General features: G+C 48.0%; 1 protein-coding gene across 2 annotated transcripts in view; it reads right to left on the bottom strand.

Annotated features, from left to right (window-relative positions):
* CUNH1orf94 (chromosome unknown C1orf94 homolog) overlaps positions 1-19420 on the bottom strand; it is a 39182-nt gene extending 19762 nt beyond the window's left edge. For both annotated transcript variants that reach the window (XM_032877024.1, XM_032877025.1), the window contains exon 1: positions 18545-19420. In XM_032877024.1, coding sequence (XP_032732915.1) covers positions 18545-18873 — 329 coding nt within the window. In that variant the 5' untranslated portion in view covers positions 18874-19420. The remainder of the gene's footprint in view (positions 1-18544) is intronic.

Below are 19420 nucleotides of genomic sequence, written 5' to 3'. Positions count from 1 at the left end.
CGTTTTTGGCCAGGGGGCACCTTCCTCCCTGACATGGTCAGAAGGACCATGGCAACCTAGCTTAAAACCATCTGCTTTCCATATGTGATGGGCTTCCAGAAAAAGTGGCTGAGTTGGTCTACAAAGAGCATTCTGGAAACCACTCAGTGCCCCTGGGGGAGGGTGGTGAAGGCAATGAGGAAGGGGCAGGGGGAAGATGAAAGTGCCCACGAGGGGAGCTTAGCCGTTGGGGAGGCCAGGAGCACACCCCTACCCTGACGGTTCTTCCCCAGGGCTCAGTGAGTCCCTCGAGCAGGGACCATGAATCCTGCTGGCCGGGATGTGCCTTCTTCGTAATGCTCTTCGTGTGTGAGCACATGCCTCGCCCGTGCAAAAGAACAGATGCGCACACTTGTGGATGTGTTTGATGAGCGCACACATGCACCGGTGCAAAACGACTCCCACGTGAGCACACGTGGAGCCAGGGAAAAAGTCACTGTACTTGACAACAGAACAGGCACAGCAGACAGTCCCAGGTTCTCCCAGCTGCGCCAGGCATTACCCCCTTAGTTGCTGGGTCCTCGTGAGGTCCAGAGGGTCCTGGGAAAGGAGCTGGGTGGCCAGAGCCCTCAGGAAACACAGTCAAGAGCATGTCTCCACTTAACCAACTGACCACCAGCCCCGCAGGTGGCCTCGGCAGACTTAGAAGCAGAGACGGGCCAGGAGAAAGCAGATTCCAGCCAAGCAGACCTGGGTCTCCATCAGGCACTAATGCCTATTTCATGTCAGACCCTGGAACCTCAGGGCCTCCTCTGTAGCCTGGGCATGACACCTGAACCAAGGTTGTGATGATAGGGTGAGAACCTGGGGAGGCAACCCGGGTTTGAGCTTGGCACGCGTCCTCTGGGAGCTCCCGAAGGTGGCATTGCTGCAGGGACACGGGGCTGTCTTCCACTCTGGTTCTCTCATTCCTTCCATTCTCTCCCCTTCCCCCTCCCCGCTGCCCTCTCCCATTCCCTTCCTTTCCTCTGTCCCATGTCTAGACTTCGGCTATAAATAGAACCCACTCTCATGGCTATGTCCCTGCGAACAATCAGAATAAAGAGACCCCCCCTTCTTCCTCTTCATCATCATCCTCAAAGGGAACAGGTGAATCTCGAGTTACAGAAACCAGACATTTGAAAAAAAAAAAAAAACTTGCAAAGCAAGCTATACACCAATAGATTTTTTCTTTTTTTTTAGGAAAACCTACTACAATTATGTCAATTTTAAAACATTGTGATAACAGTATTGTGGTTTATACTTAACAAAAAAATGAGTCCTTATCTCTTAGAGGTAGATAAAATTATGTCTAAGATTTGCTTTAAACTTAATCTAGCAGGGTAGAGGGAAGAGGGGGACATAGATGAAACAAGGTGGCCATGGGTTGACCATCACTAAAACTGTGTGATTGATCAGTACATGGGTTCATCATGTACTATTGGCTCTGCTTTTGGCGGATTTTTTTTTTTTTAATAAAAATGTTGCACAATAGATGCACACAGAAAAAGTCTCACCGCTTGAATCCTCTCAAGTACCAACTCCAGGAGAAGTCAAAGCAGATTCTAAAAGACCCTCAGGACCCTGGGGTCCCTGTATCAAAAACCACCCATAGACCGTCCCTTCTCAGCACTCAAGAGGACCCTTGTGTCCCTTCCCAACCTGGGACACAGGCAGATGCTGAGGATGAACCCCTGTTCTTTTTTTTTTTTCTTTCCATTCTGTTCAGTTAGCCAACATAGAGTACGTCGTAAGTTCTTGTTGTAGCATTCAACGATTCATTAGTTGCCTGTAACACCCAGTACTCATCCCAACACATGCCCTCCTTAATACCCCTCACGTGCCCTCCTTAATACCCATTCCCCAGCTCCCTCCCTTCTGTAACCCTCAGTTTGTTTCCCAGAGCCCAGAGTCTCTCATGGTTTGTCTCCCTCTCTGATTTCTTTCCACTCAGTTTTCCCTCCCTTCCCCTATGGTTCTCTGCTCTATTCTTTATGTTCCACATATGAATGAAACAATATGATAATTGTCTTCCTCTGCTTGACTTACTTCACTCAGCATAATCCCCTCCAGTTCTATCCTTGTTGATGCAAATGGTGGGTATTCATCCTTTCTGATGGCTGAGTCATATTCCATTGTATATATGGACCACATCCTCTTTATCCATTGTTCTGTTGAAGGGCATCTCATGAACACCTGTTCTTACTCCTCTGGCACATTACAGCAATCAGGGGCCCCTTAGGAAGTTGGCATTCCCAGCAGGGGCAGCGCAGTGCCAAGGATACAGGGTCCACTCTGGCTGTGGGCCGTCCATACACCCCTGAAATGCTGCCGCCAACCTCCCAGCTCTCCCTTGAGCCAGTCTCCACAAACTCCTACTTCCCTTGCTTCTGTCACAAATCCACTACAGGCCAGAGAGGAAGCCATGCATTCTTATACATGTTTGAATTTAATCTTCTTCACACTCATGAGCAAGAGATAGCATCATCTCCATTTTACTGATGGGGAAAAATGAGCCTGGTCGAGGCCAAGGACCTTGTCACCTAGAAAGTGTGGGAATGTGGGTGGGTTCAGCCGCCTTCACGACCTCCCCTTACCCCATCCAGCTTCCTTTCCAGGGATAGCTATCCAGCAAGGACTCCCTGTTTCATAGCTGAGCTCTGTTCCCCAATCAGAGTGCCATCAGGTCTATTGCTGGTTTCATTCCATCACTCCAGCCTGGGGAGGATCATCATGGTGAGTCCTGAGTCTGTCATCCGTGGCATTAGCTGTCCCTGACAGGTTCATGTCAGCTGCATGTCTGATGAGCCAATTTACGGATAGAAATGTTGAAGGGAATGAGTCCAGGGCTGAGCCTTGGAGACAGTGCCAGAGACCCTCCCCACAGCCTGACAGTAATCCTGGATCAACACTTTGGGGGAATAAATCAATCCAGTCACTATCATCCAATCTCTTCTTCTCCAAGACAGCCTTTATCAAACACCTCTCTGCAATCAAGATTCATCACACAGTTACAAGTCCCTGATCAAGGATGTCCCTACCTGCCTTCTCTCCAACCCCCAAGAAAACAAGATTCGTTTGTTCTTGTTTGTTCTAGAAAACTGCCTGCCTGCAGTGTTAGGATGTTCTTAGAACTCAGATCAATCCATCTCTCTGCTTAAACCCTCATGTGGAATCTCATTACTTATAGGATGAAATTTAAACTCCTTCCTGACCTTCAGGGCAGATACTAAGTGGCCCAGTCACCTGCTCCTGCTTTGACTCCTTCATCCAAGCCCTTCTGGCCTTAAAAATATTACTTGGCATGCCAAGTTCATTCCAGCCCCAGGGCCTTTGCATTTCCTATGAAATGCTAGATCATCCCTTCACTGCTTCTTCTCATCATTTAGGCCTCAGCTCATGTTTCCTACTCGCAAAGTAGCCTTTTCTGCCCATTTTTAAAGTGTCCTCCCCTTAGTAGGCACTCTCTGACCCACCAATCTGCATATTTTCTTCATGGTATTAACCACCATCCATAGCATCTTTTTGTCTTTACTCCCCACAACAACATAACCTCCCTGAGGGCAGGGACTATATCTTGTTCAGCACAGAACTCCAGGGTTTAGAGCAGTGCCTGACATCTGACTCCTGCTCAGGGAGAGTTTGTTAAATCAATGAGGAAACTAGCTCATGAACTTATCTTTACCCTTGTCCATCTCTTGGAGCTCTTGACATCGAAAGCTCTGTTGCCAAAGACTGCTCAGCTCCTCCCCACAGGTTGCAAACTCTGTGGCTTTGATTCCATTTTCTGGCCCCCACATCTGGCCTGACATCCCTAAGCTGGTCAGATGACACAAGCCACCTGTTCAGCCCAGTCCTAAGAACGCCCCACCTCTACACAGCGGTCCCACGGCAGACCCCACAGAAAACCTACCTAACCTTTGCAAGCACCTTGAGGATCCCAGGAAGATTTTTCATTCTTCCCACGACTTCCCTGGGTTCAATGTCAAGTCTGCTCCCCTGCATTTCCTGGAATCTATCTTTTCTTTTCTCCTCCTAAGAAGTTTTGCCGATCCTGGCACCTCTCCCATGCTATTTGCTTTCTACTTTGAGTTGGTAAAAACCATCAAATCTGCCACAGACTCTATCACAGTGAATCATTCAGGAAGGTTAACCCAGTTCCCAGGTGCTGACAAAGAAAGAAGTCAGGATTGGTGCTGTGGTTCCAGCGGCCGCCACCACCTCTGCGTTGCCCACCTCCAGGAGTGACAGGTGTCTGCCAGCGGCTCTAGACGTAAGCACTATGCATGATTTCTGCATTTGCAGTGTTCGGAGTCATATAAAAATAAAGGCTATTGACTGGTTGGCACCCCTTCCCAGAATAATGACTAAGCAAGCACACTGTTAGCTCCCAACAGCGGTTCTGTGTACATGATAACACAGAGCAAAGATGAAAACTGCTATTCATCCAAGCCAGACAACAGGAAAACACAAGCAGAGAATTGTTAGTGTTACAAGAGGACACCCAAAACAAATATTTTCTTCCCACCATGGCATTTCAGACCAACGACAAACATGGTACCCAAGCCCAGTACCCGGGTAACATGGCTGATGATGGCTGACGGAGGTGAAGGACCCCAGGACTGATGCAGACCTGGGCCTGAGTGACAGTCCTTCCACGGACTGACCTCATGACCATGGGTGAGGTTCTGACTTCTCTACCTGTCCACACAGCCGAGCAGCAAAGCGTAGTGGCCAAGAGCTCTCTCCCTGGAAAGAGTCGGAAACGGACTCAAACCCCTGATGGTTAACAGAGGCCAAACGTTATACAAGCTGGCTAACATGTTTAAGCTCAGGTCCCAGGTCACAAAATAATAAGAAGGCTTAGCGCTTACGGAGAGCTAACTAACTGGCCCGGTGCTGTGTTAGGTAGTTTCCATGCCCTTTCAAGAGGGTGGAATCAAATCCCCCACCAGCCCCAGTGGGGTAGTGTGGTCAACTGCTCACAGTAACAGGCCCCATTTTATCATGGCTTCCTATGTCCAGGCCCTTCAGGAGTTTCCACCAATCTTGATTCAGTAATAAGGAAAAATATCTAGGAATAAATTTAACCAAGAAGGTAAAAGACCTGTACTCTGAAAACTATAAGACACAGCTGAAAGAAATTGAAGACGACACAAATGAATGGAAAGATACACCATGCTCATGGATTGGAAGAATTAATATTGTTAAAATGTCCATCTTACCCAAAGCAATCTGCAGTTCAGTGCAATTCCTAACAAAATACTATTATATAGCTAGAGCAAATAATCCTAAAATTCATATGAAACCACAAAATGCCCCAAACAGCCAAATCAATCTTGAGAAAAAAAAAAAAAAAGAACAAAGCTGAAGGTATCATGCTCCCAGATTTCAAACTAGAATACACAAAGCTATAGTAATCAAAACAATATGGCACCAGCACAAAAGTAGACCCATAGATCAGTGGAAGGGAATTGAGAGCCCAGAAATAAACTCATGCTTGTACGGTCATTTAATCTGCATAATGGAAGCAGGAGTGGAGAAAAGACAATCTCTCCAATAAATGCTGGTGGGAAAACTGGACAGCTACATGCAAAAGAATGAAACGGGACCACATTCTTACACTATCTACAAAAATAAACTCAAGATGAATTAAAGACCTACATGTAAGACCTGAAACCATAAAACTCCTAAAAGAAAACAGGCAGTAAACTCTTGGATAACAGTCTTGGCAATATTTTCTTGGTTGTCTCCTCAGGCAAGGGCAACAAAAGCAAAAATAAACATTTTCAGACTACATTCAAACAAAAAAGCTTTCGCTCAGTGAAGGAAACCAACAGAACAAAATGGCAACCTACTGAATGGGAGAAGGTATTTGAAAATATGTACCTGATAAGGGGCTAATGTCCAAAATCTATAAAGAACTCATAAAACTCAACACCAAAAAAAAAAAAAGGAAAGAAAATAAAAACAAATAATTTGATTAAAATGGGCAGAGAACCTAATAGACACTTTTCCAAAGAAGAATACAGATGGCCAACAGACACATGAAAAGATGCTCAACATCACTCATTAGTAGGGAAATTCAAGCCAAAACCATAATGAGGTATCACTACACACCTGTCAGAATGGTCACTATTGAGCAGATAAAAAATACCAAGTATTGGCGAGGATATGGGGAAGAGGGGACCCTCAGGCACCGTTGCTGGAAATGTAAATTGGTGCAGCCACTCTGCAGAATAGTATAGAGGCTCCTCAAGAAATAAAAATAAAAATACCATCCAGCCCAGCAATTCTGCTTCTGGGTATTTTCCCAAATAAAATTAAAACACTAATTTGGAAAGACATAAGCATCTCTATGTTCACTGCAGCATTATTTACAATAGCCAAGATCTGGAAGAAACATAAGTGTCCATCAAGAGAAGAATAAAGAAGATATGTCGCGCACGCGCACACACACACATACACACACACACACACACTCACACACGGGAATATTATTCAGCCATCAAAAAGAATGAAATCTTGCCATTTGTGACAACATGGATGGACCTAAAGGGTATTCTGCTAAGACAAATAAGGCAGATGGAGAAAGACCAATGCTGTATGATTTCACTTACATGTGAAATCTGAAAATGAAAACAAATGAACAACCAAAACAAAATGGAAACAGATTCATAAATAGCGAGAACAAACCGGCGGTTGCCAGAGGGGGAAGATGGAATGGGCAACACAGGTGAAAGGAATTAAGAGGTACGAACTTCCTGTTGTAAAATACACGAGCCACAGGGATGGAAAGTACAGCATAGGGAATATAGTCAATAACATTGTACTGTAATAATTTCGCTTGGCGACAGATGGTGACAAGACTTATGGTAAGCTTTTTGTAATGTATATAAATGTTGAATCCCTATGTTGTACACCTGAAACTAATATAATATGTCAACTATATTTCAATAGAAATAGAATCCAAATTAAAAACAAAATGATTTTAATACAGAAAAGAACAATGAGTGGAGACTTAAAGTGCTTGGACATTAGGACCTCATCCCATGTTTGTCTTAGGACTTAGCAAACCCCATGGGCACAGGAGTAGGAAAACTTACCAGAGGATGACACAGCCCATGGAGGGGAAACCCCAAGGCCCCGGGCCACCCATTGCCACCCCCAGCTGACCGCAGATGTGGGTGAATGGGAGCCCCGTGCCGTCAGCCCCTCCCAGAAGAACCACTCTGCTGAGCCCGGGCCAGACTGCTGACCCACAGAAAGGGAAGCTAAGTGGTTAGTGATGGTTTTGAGTCACCAAGCTTTGGGGTGGTTTGTCATAGATCAAAAGATAACTGACAGAGAGAATTTTTCCCAGTTTTTAAAAATGAAGAAGCAAAGAGACAGAGAAGTTAGGTAATTTTCCCAAGGTCCCAGAATTGAGAGGTAACAATGGGAATGAGTGGAGTCAATCTTGTTCACATGCTACATTTTTCAAATGCTGGACCACATTGTTCTGCAAACACAAAGTGAGAAGTTGCAAGGGAGAATAGTAGGTGCACACACTCAAGTTAGGAGAGTGAAAAAAACCTCATTGAGGAAGTTTCATTTAAGCTGGGGGAGAGAAGAAAGAAGCATGTATTTAGGTAAAGAATGCAAGGAAAAGCTTTCCAGACACAGGGAATAGCACATACGAAGGCCATGAGGCAGAAAAGGGCTTGGTGCATTGGCATGACTGATGCTCGAGTGCATGGGGCACATGAAGGGTGGGGTCACGCCAGGTGAATTTATAAAGAGATAAAAGCAGGAGGTGGTATGTGCCAGGACTCAGTGATGAGAGGGGATTCGATTCCAAAAGTGCAGGGAAGCAGTGGAGAGATTTCAGCAAGGAAGCACCAGGCTTAGGTATTTTCCCTCCAAGGAACAGCCCAGAGGAGTGACAGGAGGGGTCTGGGGCCTGACCCACCATCTGTGCTGTGTCTACTGGGTGCCAGGTATATGCTCAGCACTTGTCCTTCCAACAACTAGGAAGGGTGAGCAGCACCTTCATTCCCAATTTAGAAAGAAGAAATGGAGACTCAGGAAGTCTGAAAGGTAACTTCAAGTTCACCCAAGATCAGGGTTGGATCCGAGGCCACTCGGCTTCAAGCCTCTGCCCATAACCACTGCCCTACATTGCCCCAAACAGCAGAAGTGGGAGAAGGAGCCGGGTCTTCGCCGTCGGGACGCCCGCACTCGAATCCCAGCTCTGTCCTTTCTGACGAGGTGACCTGCAATTCACTTCCTTTCTCTGACCCTGGGCGCAGGAGGCCAGAGGCCAGGGAACCAGCCAGCACCGAGGAGGAGGTGGCAGAAGGCAGAACTTGGTGGGCAGGTGAGTGGTTGTGAGTGAGGGTGGGGAGGAGACCCCAAAAAGCCCCATGTAAGAAGAGGTCTTCATCATGGAGGCAGAGGCTCTGTTGTCCAGTCTGGCGCCCACCCATGCTTGACCAAAGTAGTGGACATTTCTAAGTCTTCCTATCTGCATGAGGAGCAGAAACCCTGGTGCATTAATCACAGCACCCAGGGTGCACTGCCCAGTGTGGAAGGAAAGGACACAGCCGTCTTGGTCAAAGCTACCTTGTCTCTTCTATCTTCCCTCTCCTCCACATGTGGGATTCACTGAATCGCCCTGGGTCTCCCTCCCCGTACACACATGCCACACCCATGCACACACATACCACAGCCATGCACACACACACACACACACCCACAGCCATGCACACACATGCCACACCCATGCACATACACCACACCCATGCACGCATGTACCACAATCATACTCCCTACCCCGGTGCACACACATACACACAGCCATGCACACTGTGCAAACACCTCACCCACATCCCACACAGCCATACACACATACACCCAACACACACAGCGCACACAGACACACACACTACCACAGGCTTGTGGAAAACCAGCAGGAAGGAAAGGAATGAGGAGGGTGGATTCCACCTGTCCCAGCGGTGAGGGGCCAGGCTCTAAGGGGCTCAGTTTAGGGAGGAGGGGGGACTTGAGAGAATAGGTAGATTCACTAGCCATCCAAGGCCCCGCACATCTGGCTCCCAAAGGTACCTGGGAGCCCCCTGAGCTCTGTCTGCAGGGACATCTCAGTGGGCAGAGGGGTAGGGGGCCTTCAGAAGGCTGCACCTCCCGCCCCTCCTCCACCCTGCAGGCTGGGGAGGATTAAGTGAAACCAGGAACGTGAAGCACTCGGTAAACTGTAAGGAGCGCTATGCAAATGTTAGCAGCTCCAAGGAGAGAGCTGCTGACCCCTCACCGCTGCCTGGGACCCAGCTGGCTGAGGGTGGGAGTGGGGGGAGACGTCTTGGAACCTCAGTCTTGTCATCTGCACCATGGGGATAGTGACGCCACTCGGGGTTAAAGGAGGTAACCCCGTGAAATGCCTCAGCTGCCCCAGCACCAAGCCTGGACTTGGCGTTCCTCTCACTTCTCAGCAAAGGCCTTCACACTGATAGAGCCCATTTTTTACGGTGTCCGTCCTTGGCAAACACAGCCAGAAAGCTCTCCTTCCTTCTTGCGCTTCTTTGGAACACCTTCTCAAAGCTGTGTGTCCCTTTTAAACCTGAGGCTCTGTCATCTTTGACCAACAAAGTACCCAGAGAACTTTCATACCAGATGCACAGGAGTCACGTGGGGCAATGGTTCCGAATGCAGATTCCCAGGCACTCTTGAGGAGATGGCCACTCCATTGGTCAAGAACAGGGCCTGGGTATCTGCATTCTGAATAGGTAGCCCTCCTCCCACCCCCTCGTGGGTGTTGACACAAATGATGCCTTTGATGCACAGGAGACAGACAGCCAGGTGTGAATTTCCCTCGGGGCAGGTGGGACAGAGAAGGCAGAACAGCACATGGAATTGGGACACCTTCCCCAGCACCCCTGCCCCTCCCTGACCCTTGTCCCTCAGGAGAAGCTGAGGGAAGCTGAGCTTCCCTCAGGAAACTGCTGAGGGCTGGGTCCCCAGACCAACCAGGTTTTGGGGCTGGGGGACTCAGGGAGCTGGAGACTGAGTCTGGACCTGCTGAGGAATGAGTACAGAGTAAAGGAGATTCCGCGGCATCAGAGGAGCTACAGTGTGATTCGTATTGTTCAAATTATCTTGAAAACTTTTCATTTGAATCTGTTTAATAAGAGAAGGCTTACCCTAAGGAAGAGGTATTTTTTTTAATGTGACTTGGGAGCTGAATTGGAAAGAACGTTGCAACAAAGATATTAAAAAGGGGATTAAACCAAACCACCGGTGGCCCATCTCTGCAGGCTCCCACAACCTGCGACACAGCTCCCGAAACCATAAAATTAAATTAAAAAGGGGGACACGGGACATGGGACGTTAATCATGCTTCATCTTCCCTCGGCCTCTCATGGCTCCTGGTACTAAGCAGACACAGAAGGGCTATTGTGATGGGGTCCTGGTGTCCAGGAAGAAGCTCAGGCCTTGAAGCCTCACGGGACTCCTATCTCTGCTCTGGCCCCTCCTAGCAGGAGGACTCTGGGCAAGTTACCTAGAGGTTGAGCCTTGGTTTCATCATCTGTAAAATGGGAATAATATCGACCATCTACTAGGAAGGATTGCTAAGACAATAAGATAAACAGAAAATTAAAATGTAGAGCCTGGCATATATCAGATATACAAGAAAATGTTAGTTTCCCTCTCTGCAGCTTACACAGAAGGAGGAAAAAACCCTGCAATGTCTTGCCTTATTGTTATTCTGTCCTTGGGTCACTCAAGGCTTCCTCTGATGACTGTGACCCCTTTCTTGGATCCTGGCCACCTCCGGTCCTCACCCTCCTTGCAGTGTCATTTTTATGGTCCATCCATCATTCACTTCCTCATTCATTCATACACACTGCATAGCAGCAACCAAGTGCCAGGAACTCAGCTGGGCACCAGGATACAAAGATGAGTAAGACACAGACCTTGCCCTTAAGGAGCCATGGTCAAGTGGGGGAGAAAGGATTGTTGCCACAAGGCACTATACAATATGTGCCTAATGATCAGAAATCTCATGCCTGAACCATAACAAGAGATTCCATGGGATGCTGTGTCCTCCCCTTTGGCCAACGGTCAACATGAGAGTTGGGCCTGAACCAACTTTTCCATTCTGTCACCCTCATGTAAAGACCCCTATCTCACAGTCCTTAGAGCTAGGGAAGCACTGGTCTCTCCTGATGATCTCTCCTGTTTTCTCTTATTAGATGATATAAGTTATAGAAACCAACTGCTTTGTCCCCACTGTTTGCCCTGGCTGCCAAGAAACTCAGAGCAAAATGCTAGCCTTGGTTGAGTGGTTTCCATTAACTTAGGTTTTCGGGAATATAAGTTTCCTCCCCTCATATGATTCTTGATGACTCAAACCCTGTTATTTTATCCTTGATCAAAACAATAATGGTGATGATGATGCTGGAGAATAACTTAGAGTCCTTATCTTATGCCAGGTGCTGTGTGAGCTCTGCGTGCATTCCTTCATTAACCTCCACAATCATCCTTTAAGGTGGTTGGTCACTGCAATATTTTCCATTTTTCAGATGAGGAAAATGGGGCACAGAAAGTCTGAGCAGCTTGGTTATAGCTAGGAAGCATGTTGGGATTCTAATCCACCTGTCTCCTTATTTTATTGTTTCCTGAGCCACCTTGAAACTCTTAGGAAAAAGAGAAAGTTATAATTATGTATTTAAATTAAAAGGAAGAACATGGAAGAGGGAGGAAGAAAAAAAATATTGAATGGTTGAGACATGAAACATTCAAGGGATGACACACTTATTCTATGTTTTTAAGGACAGATAGGATTTCAATAGGCACAGATATGGAAGAGAGGCATTCTTGGCAGTGGAGTACCCCAAGCAAAAGCAAGGAGCTGTACACCTGCTGGTGGTTCATCTCGGCTTACAGAGATTTGGAGAAGAGCAGCAAGGATGCTCCTAGGCACATAGGCAAGGCCAACACAAAGACCCTTGTAGACCAGATCAAGGGGTTCAGAAGACAATGAAGGAGCCATGGGAGAATCCTGAGCAGCACTGTTGACATATTTCAGGAATATGAAGCAAGTGAAGGATAAAGCACATCCAGGAAGAAAAAGAACCAGACACAGCCAGATGAGATGTTCTGAAAATGGCAGAAAAGAGAGTGTCAGGGAGGCAAGGAATCCAAGACCATCTTGAAGGTGAGTGGAGGAGAGAAAGATTGGGATGTCTTAAACCTCTGTCTGCCATTTTGTGCACTAATTCACCTGATAACCAAGATGGGGGATATCAATGTGACTGGGGTCATAGCAGTGGCAGAGACCCACCCCCAAGAAGCATAAGGGAGGGAGACACTTAATGTCTAGGAGAAATGGATTCCAACCTGAGGCCCCCGCCCGGTGGGTGGGGGAGGTCTCTGCCATTTACAAAATGTGAAGGGATAGAAGGATGTGTTTTAAGCAAAAGAGTGCACAGCAGCTTTCCTTGGATTCTGAAACATTTGACCTCTTAGAAGAAAACTCTAGCCTAGAGCATCAGACTCCAAAGGTCTTCCGAGCTGGCTTCTGCTCTAGGACACCAGTCTGCATTTCCATGTGTGAGTCTTGCCCTAATCACACCCATCACTAGGGTCCAAGCTTTTAATAAATAAATAAATAAATAAATAAATAAATAAATAAAAGTGAGCATATCTCCCAAGCAACTTTTCCAGAAAAGAAGGATTCACTCAAATGTTCAAATAACCATAGCACAAAAGATTGGTTTGTTGGGAGAACAGCTTCAGTAAGGCGGCACCTTGGTTCAAGTCCCAGGGGCCCCACCAGACTGGAGGATGGGGTCAGTGGGCATAAACAGTAAGGATTTCCTAAAGTAAGGGCAGAACAGCCCTCTCCCTTCTTGAGACAGATACTTCAGAAGGCTATTAATCAGGAAATCATTTCCATTTTTTAAAAACTCAAGGGGATTTCCTTTCTTTGGGTAGAGTTATCTTCCTCCTTAGGTCTGGCTCAGGGTAATACCTACCAAAGCCTTCTGATGCTGCAGACTGAGTTCTGTCTGACTTGGGGATGTGGGAAGTTTCTCTAGTGCTGCCTGAGCGCCCAGAAGCCTCCAGAGAAGGTAGCGGTACCCAGCAAGCCCCAGGCCACCTCTCCACTCTCATCCACCCCCAGGCATGACATGCCATCTTCAGGGAGCTACCTGTCTTTCTGTGCACCTGAGGGATGCTTTCTGTAGGCTCTTATCTCAAGACCCGGCCCAGGAGACACAACCATGGATCCCCTTTGCGGTGATAATCCTGCCATCTTCTGCTCCCAAAGGGCCATCTCTGTACCCTTCATCACATGCACAATGCAGGGGTCTTTTCTCTTGACCTTCCAAACCACCTCCTACCGCCTTCTCCAGCAAGCTTTCCCTGAGCCCCAAGGACAGCCTCTGTGTCCCCCTCAGTAAGCTCTCACAGCACCACGACTTCATCAGCATGGTAATGGTAATATGCTGTCATCTGCCTTCCTCAAGACACTGAAGGTCCGTGAAGGTCAGAGACTGTCCCCATCTTTCCCACCATTGTATTTGTTTGCATACTTTATCAGGCATGCAGTAGGTGCCCAATAAATACTGTTGAATGTCATTGCTGTTTCTGGGTCCATCCCAGCCACTAGAGGTGGAGCTCTTTGAGAGAAGGGCTCCTGTCCTACTTATCTCTGTATTGAGGGACCCAGTGTAGATCTTGGGGCCCAGCATAGGGTCTGGCACCCAGAAGGCAACTGTGAGCGTTAGTTGAATGAATCTATAAACAAAGGAATGAACAGATGCCACGTCCCAGTCAGGGCAAAGGAGTCAACCATAAATCCAAAACCCGATTCTCAGACTGTGAAAAGGGTCAGTGACAGGGGTAACGAGGGAACACATGGTTCTAGGCTGTGAGTCTGGAGGCTTGCCACAGTGCTCTAAGCCCTAATTTAAGTCTACTTAAAAGATAGCTGAGTAAGATTCTGGAGTTTAATGAATACTAGACAGAATTAGTGTTTTCTCCCCAAAAGCCCATTTCTCCAGTTTCTTCCCCACCTCAGGAAATGCCCCCCAGTCCAGCTGGTGGTAGCTCAGGCAGAAAACCTCAGCAGAGCCTTGCTGTCTTTGTTTGTGGGCCCCAAACATCAGCACGCCTGCTGGCTCCTCCCAGAATAGCCTCTGACTCTCCCATTTCTTCTGTGTCCCTGCAGTTGCACAGATCCAGCCACCCTGCCGTGGTGCCTCAGCTGGACCACTGGAGCATCTTCCAGAGGTCTTTCTACCTCCTCTCTCAGGCCCACACATCCTGTCTGCATAGCAGCTAGAGAGGTCTTTAAAAAACAGTGAATTTGCTCATGCTACTCTCCCTTCAAGCCTTCGAGCATATCCCATCACACCGAGAATCAAATCCACACTAACTACAGCGATTCCCCCAGGCCATCTACACCTTACCGGCCTGCCTTTGATATCACCTTGTCCCATGCCATCACACCTCTGCCCCAGCCCCGTGGTCCCTCAGTCCCTCTCTGTGCTTATTCCTATGTTGGACCCTTCATGGTCACTCTCCCCTCTGCCTGGACATCCTTCCCTGGATTTCCCGTGACTGTCTCCTTCGTGGGATCCTGGTTTCAGATCACATGACCACGTCTCTCTGGATAGCTCTTCCCTGACCATCCTCTACTGAAGACTGCTTTGCCCTGACACGGTTTTATTTTCATCAGAGTGCTCATTGCGACCTGAAATTATCTGGTTGATTTTTATGTTTGGTTTCCTCCAACTAGAATACCAGTCTTTTTCATGTTCTAAAACTATCACAGTCTTTTATTTACTTGTTTTTGGTTTCTGTCCCCTCCTTGACTGTGAGCTCCAAGGAGAGCCTTATCCAGGTCACAGCCCTACCCTGCTCTCTCTTAGCACTGTGCCAGGCACACAGTTGATGCTTATTAAATATCTGCTAAATGAATAAATGAATGGATGGATGGATGAATAAATTCCGAATGTGCCCACAGAATGAAGCTGGCTCATGGGGAAAAGTGAATGCAGCATTAATCACCATTACCATGAATACAAAATAAAAACAGAGAAGATCCAGTTTGCACAAACTAGATCATACCTGGTTTCCTGTACTTAGTTCTGGTTACCTCACTGCCAAGGGGACCAGCACACGTGAGGGGAATCTTAGAAAACCAGAGATGATCAGCTACAGAAATAAGAAATCCTAGGAAGAATATAGTTCACCATCTTTTAATATTTAAAGGGCTATGGAAAGAATGAGGGGATTGATTAAGTTTGGAGCCCTAAATCCACTGATCTGAACCCAGCTCAATGGGTATGAGTTTGACAGAGATAGACGCAATATAGGAAGAAAATGGTCTTTTGACAGCCAGCATTCATAGCAAGGGAAGGGGCTGCCTTAGGAGGTGGTGAACTTCTCCATCTAAGCAAGTGTACAAGTGGGTAACCACTTGGCAAGGATCTTGAGGAAGAGATTCAAACAGCAGAAGGTGGCCTCTAGGATCCCTTTCAGCCTCGAGATGTCTGGGGTTTTGTGATATAGAGGGATTGAGTCAAGAAAAAAATTTCTGGCTAGCTAGAGCTTTAGAATTTACTTATCTAGCCACTCTAATAGCAGAAAATATCACCCAAACTAGGTTTACAGATGAAGCGGTGGGAAGATTAGCTGAGAGGTATCATGAGCCTGAAGCCATCCCACAGGCACGCCGTACATACAGCACACAGGATTTGAAATCCATTGTATATGTGTGACCATTCAGAACATGGGGCTGCCCAATATTATAATGGTCCAAAAAGATGCTTCCATTTCCAGGGGAACATAGCCACACTATCTATCGCATAGTAGCTGAGATGAACCTGAGTTTGCTTTCTGAAATTCCACCACTTCTTAACTGTCAGGCCTCGGGCAGAGAAATGGACCCCTCCAACCCATGACCTCATCTGCAAAAAGGGATTCCATTTGAAAACCAGGGAGGGAGGACTCGAACCAAGAATGGCGCAAGTGTGGTCGTCAATGAACTGGAACCTCGGTGACAGACACCCAGACAGACATTCATCATCCTATTCTATTTTATGCCCGGGAACATCGGCATAATACAAAGTCAAAAAGAGGGGGAGTTTAAAATAGTACCAACCTCATGGAATAATTGCAGGGCTTAAAGAGATCATCACCATCATTATTATTACAAGGTAATAACATCGATATCATCGCTGTTATCGACACGCTCAAAGGCTTAAAGGGAGAGTAGCATGAGCAGATTCACTGTTTTTTAAAGACCTCTCTTTGTCTGCTGTGCAGACAGGATGTGTGGGCCTGAGAGAGGAGGTAGGAAGACCTCTGGAAGATGCTCCAGTGGTCCATCATGTTATCGATGTTATTGATATAACATCGATACAAATCCTAGTCATTACCGTTATTACCAGGAATACTTAAATATCCCATTGAATCATCCCAACAGCCTTCTGAGATGGCAGTAATCGTCTCCCCTTGGCAGATGAGGAAACTCAAGCTCACAGAAGTTAAACAGATCCCACAGCCCAAGCAGTGCGGCACGAGGTCTAAAGCCAGGGATCAGACTCTGCCATTGCAGCCGCCTTGACTGCAAGAAGTTTCTCGGGTTCTATTTAGTTGGTGTCCACACTGTTTGGACACTGGTTACTCATCTTATGGGGTGTTTCCCTGGCTCCCTTCTCAGCAGCAAAACCATTGTTTTTTTGTTTGTTTTCCCCAAATGTAGCTTATGGAGAACTCCAGGAAGCAACACCCCAAAAACACCAAAGAGCCTTCTGGCTGAAGTGGGGATGGGGGCCCAGCAACCAGGCCCCTTGATTCTAGGATGGCCCCTTGAAGCACCTGCGGGTCTTTGAGCAGAGTATGAAAACCCCCAATTGAAGCCAGCAGCAGTAACAAGAAAAACCCCCTGAACTCTGAGAATCCCATTAAAGGACAGCCTCCTCTGCATAATGCAGCTTTCGGGGGTGGGGGAGGGTCCTGGGTCCACTGCATGTGATTCTCCTTATCGACTCAGGTGGACCAAGCAGGCCATATCATCCTCAATTTGCAGAGGAAAAACATCAAGGCCAAAGGTGCACCAGTTCACTTCTGGGCCAAGTGCAGACTGGAAGTAGAGTCTGTCTCCATTAACTCAGTGTGACCTGGCAGAGAGAGTGCCATCTACTGGAAATTGCCACTGACCCTTGGTCCACAAAGTGGACAATCAGCTTCTTGGCCACTGAGAGCTGAGCACAGCCCCAAGGGCCCCCTGCCAAGGCCCTGTCCCAGAACAGATGGCAACGGGCAGGGGAGGGGTGCTCAGTGCCACTGGAGGGCTGGACAGCAGGATTTTGGTGGTAGACGGGCCATTCCCAGCCCAGCCATGTCGTGCTGAGCACAGGGCAGGATAAGCAATCACAGCCAAAGTGCCTTCCTCCTTTGTCTGCAGCCCAAGAGGGGACAGCAGGTAGGGCACACCTGGGTAGCAGTTCTGCTTTCCCTCTCCTCCTAGCTCTTTCATGGAAATCCCTGAAACCAGACACAATGGATAATTGCCTACATGGCCTCCCCACTCTAGCATCTCTGAGCTGAACTGGAGCATGTGTTGGAACAGGTGACACTTAATTATCACTTAGTCTTTAATTAGCGTTTAATTATTAACACTTAATCCATCTGTAAAATGGGGACACTAATACCTGGCTCATAGGGACCCTGGGAGGAGTAATTAATGTTCGCAGCCCACTCGGAGGATGCCCGACATTGAACGGGGGCTCAGCGGTGGCACTGATGACCAAGGTGCTTTACAGGCTTTTCTTAACGAGCTCTCTCCTTCCTCTTCTTGAGAATATCCATCCCCAACAATATCTGCCCAACATGAAACTGTGTTTCCCAGACACAGGATTTCCCATCCAGAAAAGGCCTATTTACAGCCATCTTCCCGCACTTCAATTTTCTATTGTGCCCTCTGAATATGTCAATGCCTTCCCAGTAAATATTTTGATGTGCGCTCTTGCAGAGGCTTCCGTGGAGGCTGAATGGGACAGCTGCTCCCTGTATTAGGGAATTCCAGATGTGGTTTAAAACTACCAGACTCATCTCTGCCAATGCCTAGCCTTTGGGGGTGGGAAAGGGAAAGTATCACGGAGTTGCCGCCAGGGAAAGCCATGGGCATCTGACCCTCAGCCCAGGCCAGTGCGGGTTTTCAAGGTCCTCAGATCTACATCTGGGTTGTGTAAGTAAAAGGGAAAGTGTCCCATTAGCAGGCTGGTAAAGAGGCAGCAGAAATACAGCCCTGGTCTCGCACTTCACCCCGTAACTTCAGGACCCCTCCCAGCCCCCCTATAAAGATTGGACAAAGGACCAAGACAGGTGGAGGAAAAGCATACAGCCTTTAGGGTTTAACCAGACTGAACAAGGGGCAAGAACATTCCCTCAGAAGCTTGGACCTCAGCTCCTCCCACTTCCCTTGATGCCAGCCACAGAGGGGGACACTCACTCTTCCTGGAAGCTGAGTCCGTTGTCTCTTGAAGTCCCAGCCACAGGGGTGGAGAGCTGTTCCTTCGAGGTCCTGGGTTGCAAGGCCTCGGGCAGGCCTTGAACTCTCTTCCAGATTTCATGGCAAGTCTTGTCTAAGCTGTCTTGGGGTGTGTCCTGGTGGATCCAGGTGTGTCTGGGGAATGGGCCCAGGGCGGAGGGGCGCTTGGCCACCAGGGCGGAGGATGAGGGGAGCCCATTCCCACTGGCCATCCTCCTCCTCTCTTTCCGGAAGCCCCTTTGTCCACCCAGGGCTCGCAGACAGGGGGACCATCCACCACCACCCCTCATCCACCAGAAAGGGAGATGAGGATGGGCAGAAGCAGGTCAGTTCTATCTGGCTGTTGCTTCAGCAAGGTTACTATGTGCAGAGGCCTAGGATTTGTGTGTGAGTGGTGGATGGGGGACAGCTTTCTTTTGGGGAGGGGGAGCTTATTTTGATTTGTTTTTATTTGTTCTTTCCTGACTTTTGCCCCCCTCCCCCTCTCCCTTAGAAGAAAATATTTGAAAGTCAACAAAAACCAGTAGCTTAGTAACTGTGGAATCCCCCTGAGCTCAGGATCCAGGCGCCTGGGCGGGCAGAATGACATCTGGGAACAGCTGGAGGGGGAGGGCGGGCTCTCCCCACAGTCCCTGGCACTCCCCCCGTCGTGATGCGCCCGTGACACCTTGAGGCAACTGTGGCTCAGCCCATTCTCGCTCGCCAAGCCGCGCGGATGGGCACTGTGCTAGGCGCTGTGGGGGCGGGGGCCCGCCATCAAGTTCTCAGTCAGGCCTTCCCAAGGACCCCCGCTCACTCGGAGGGCCAACGGCCCGCAGAGCCCCGCCTAGCTCGGCC

The sequence above is a fragment of the Lontra canadensis genome, unplaced genomic scaffold (genome assembly GCF_010015895.1).
Source record: "Lontra canadensis isolate GAN:19392208 unplaced genomic scaffold, GSC_riverotter_1.0 scaffold60, whole genome shotgun sequence".
Taxonomy (NCBI): Eukaryota; Metazoa; Chordata; class Mammalia; order Carnivora; family Mustelidae; genus Lontra; species Lontra canadensis.
This window is presented reverse-complemented; position numbering and strand designations above follow the sequence as displayed.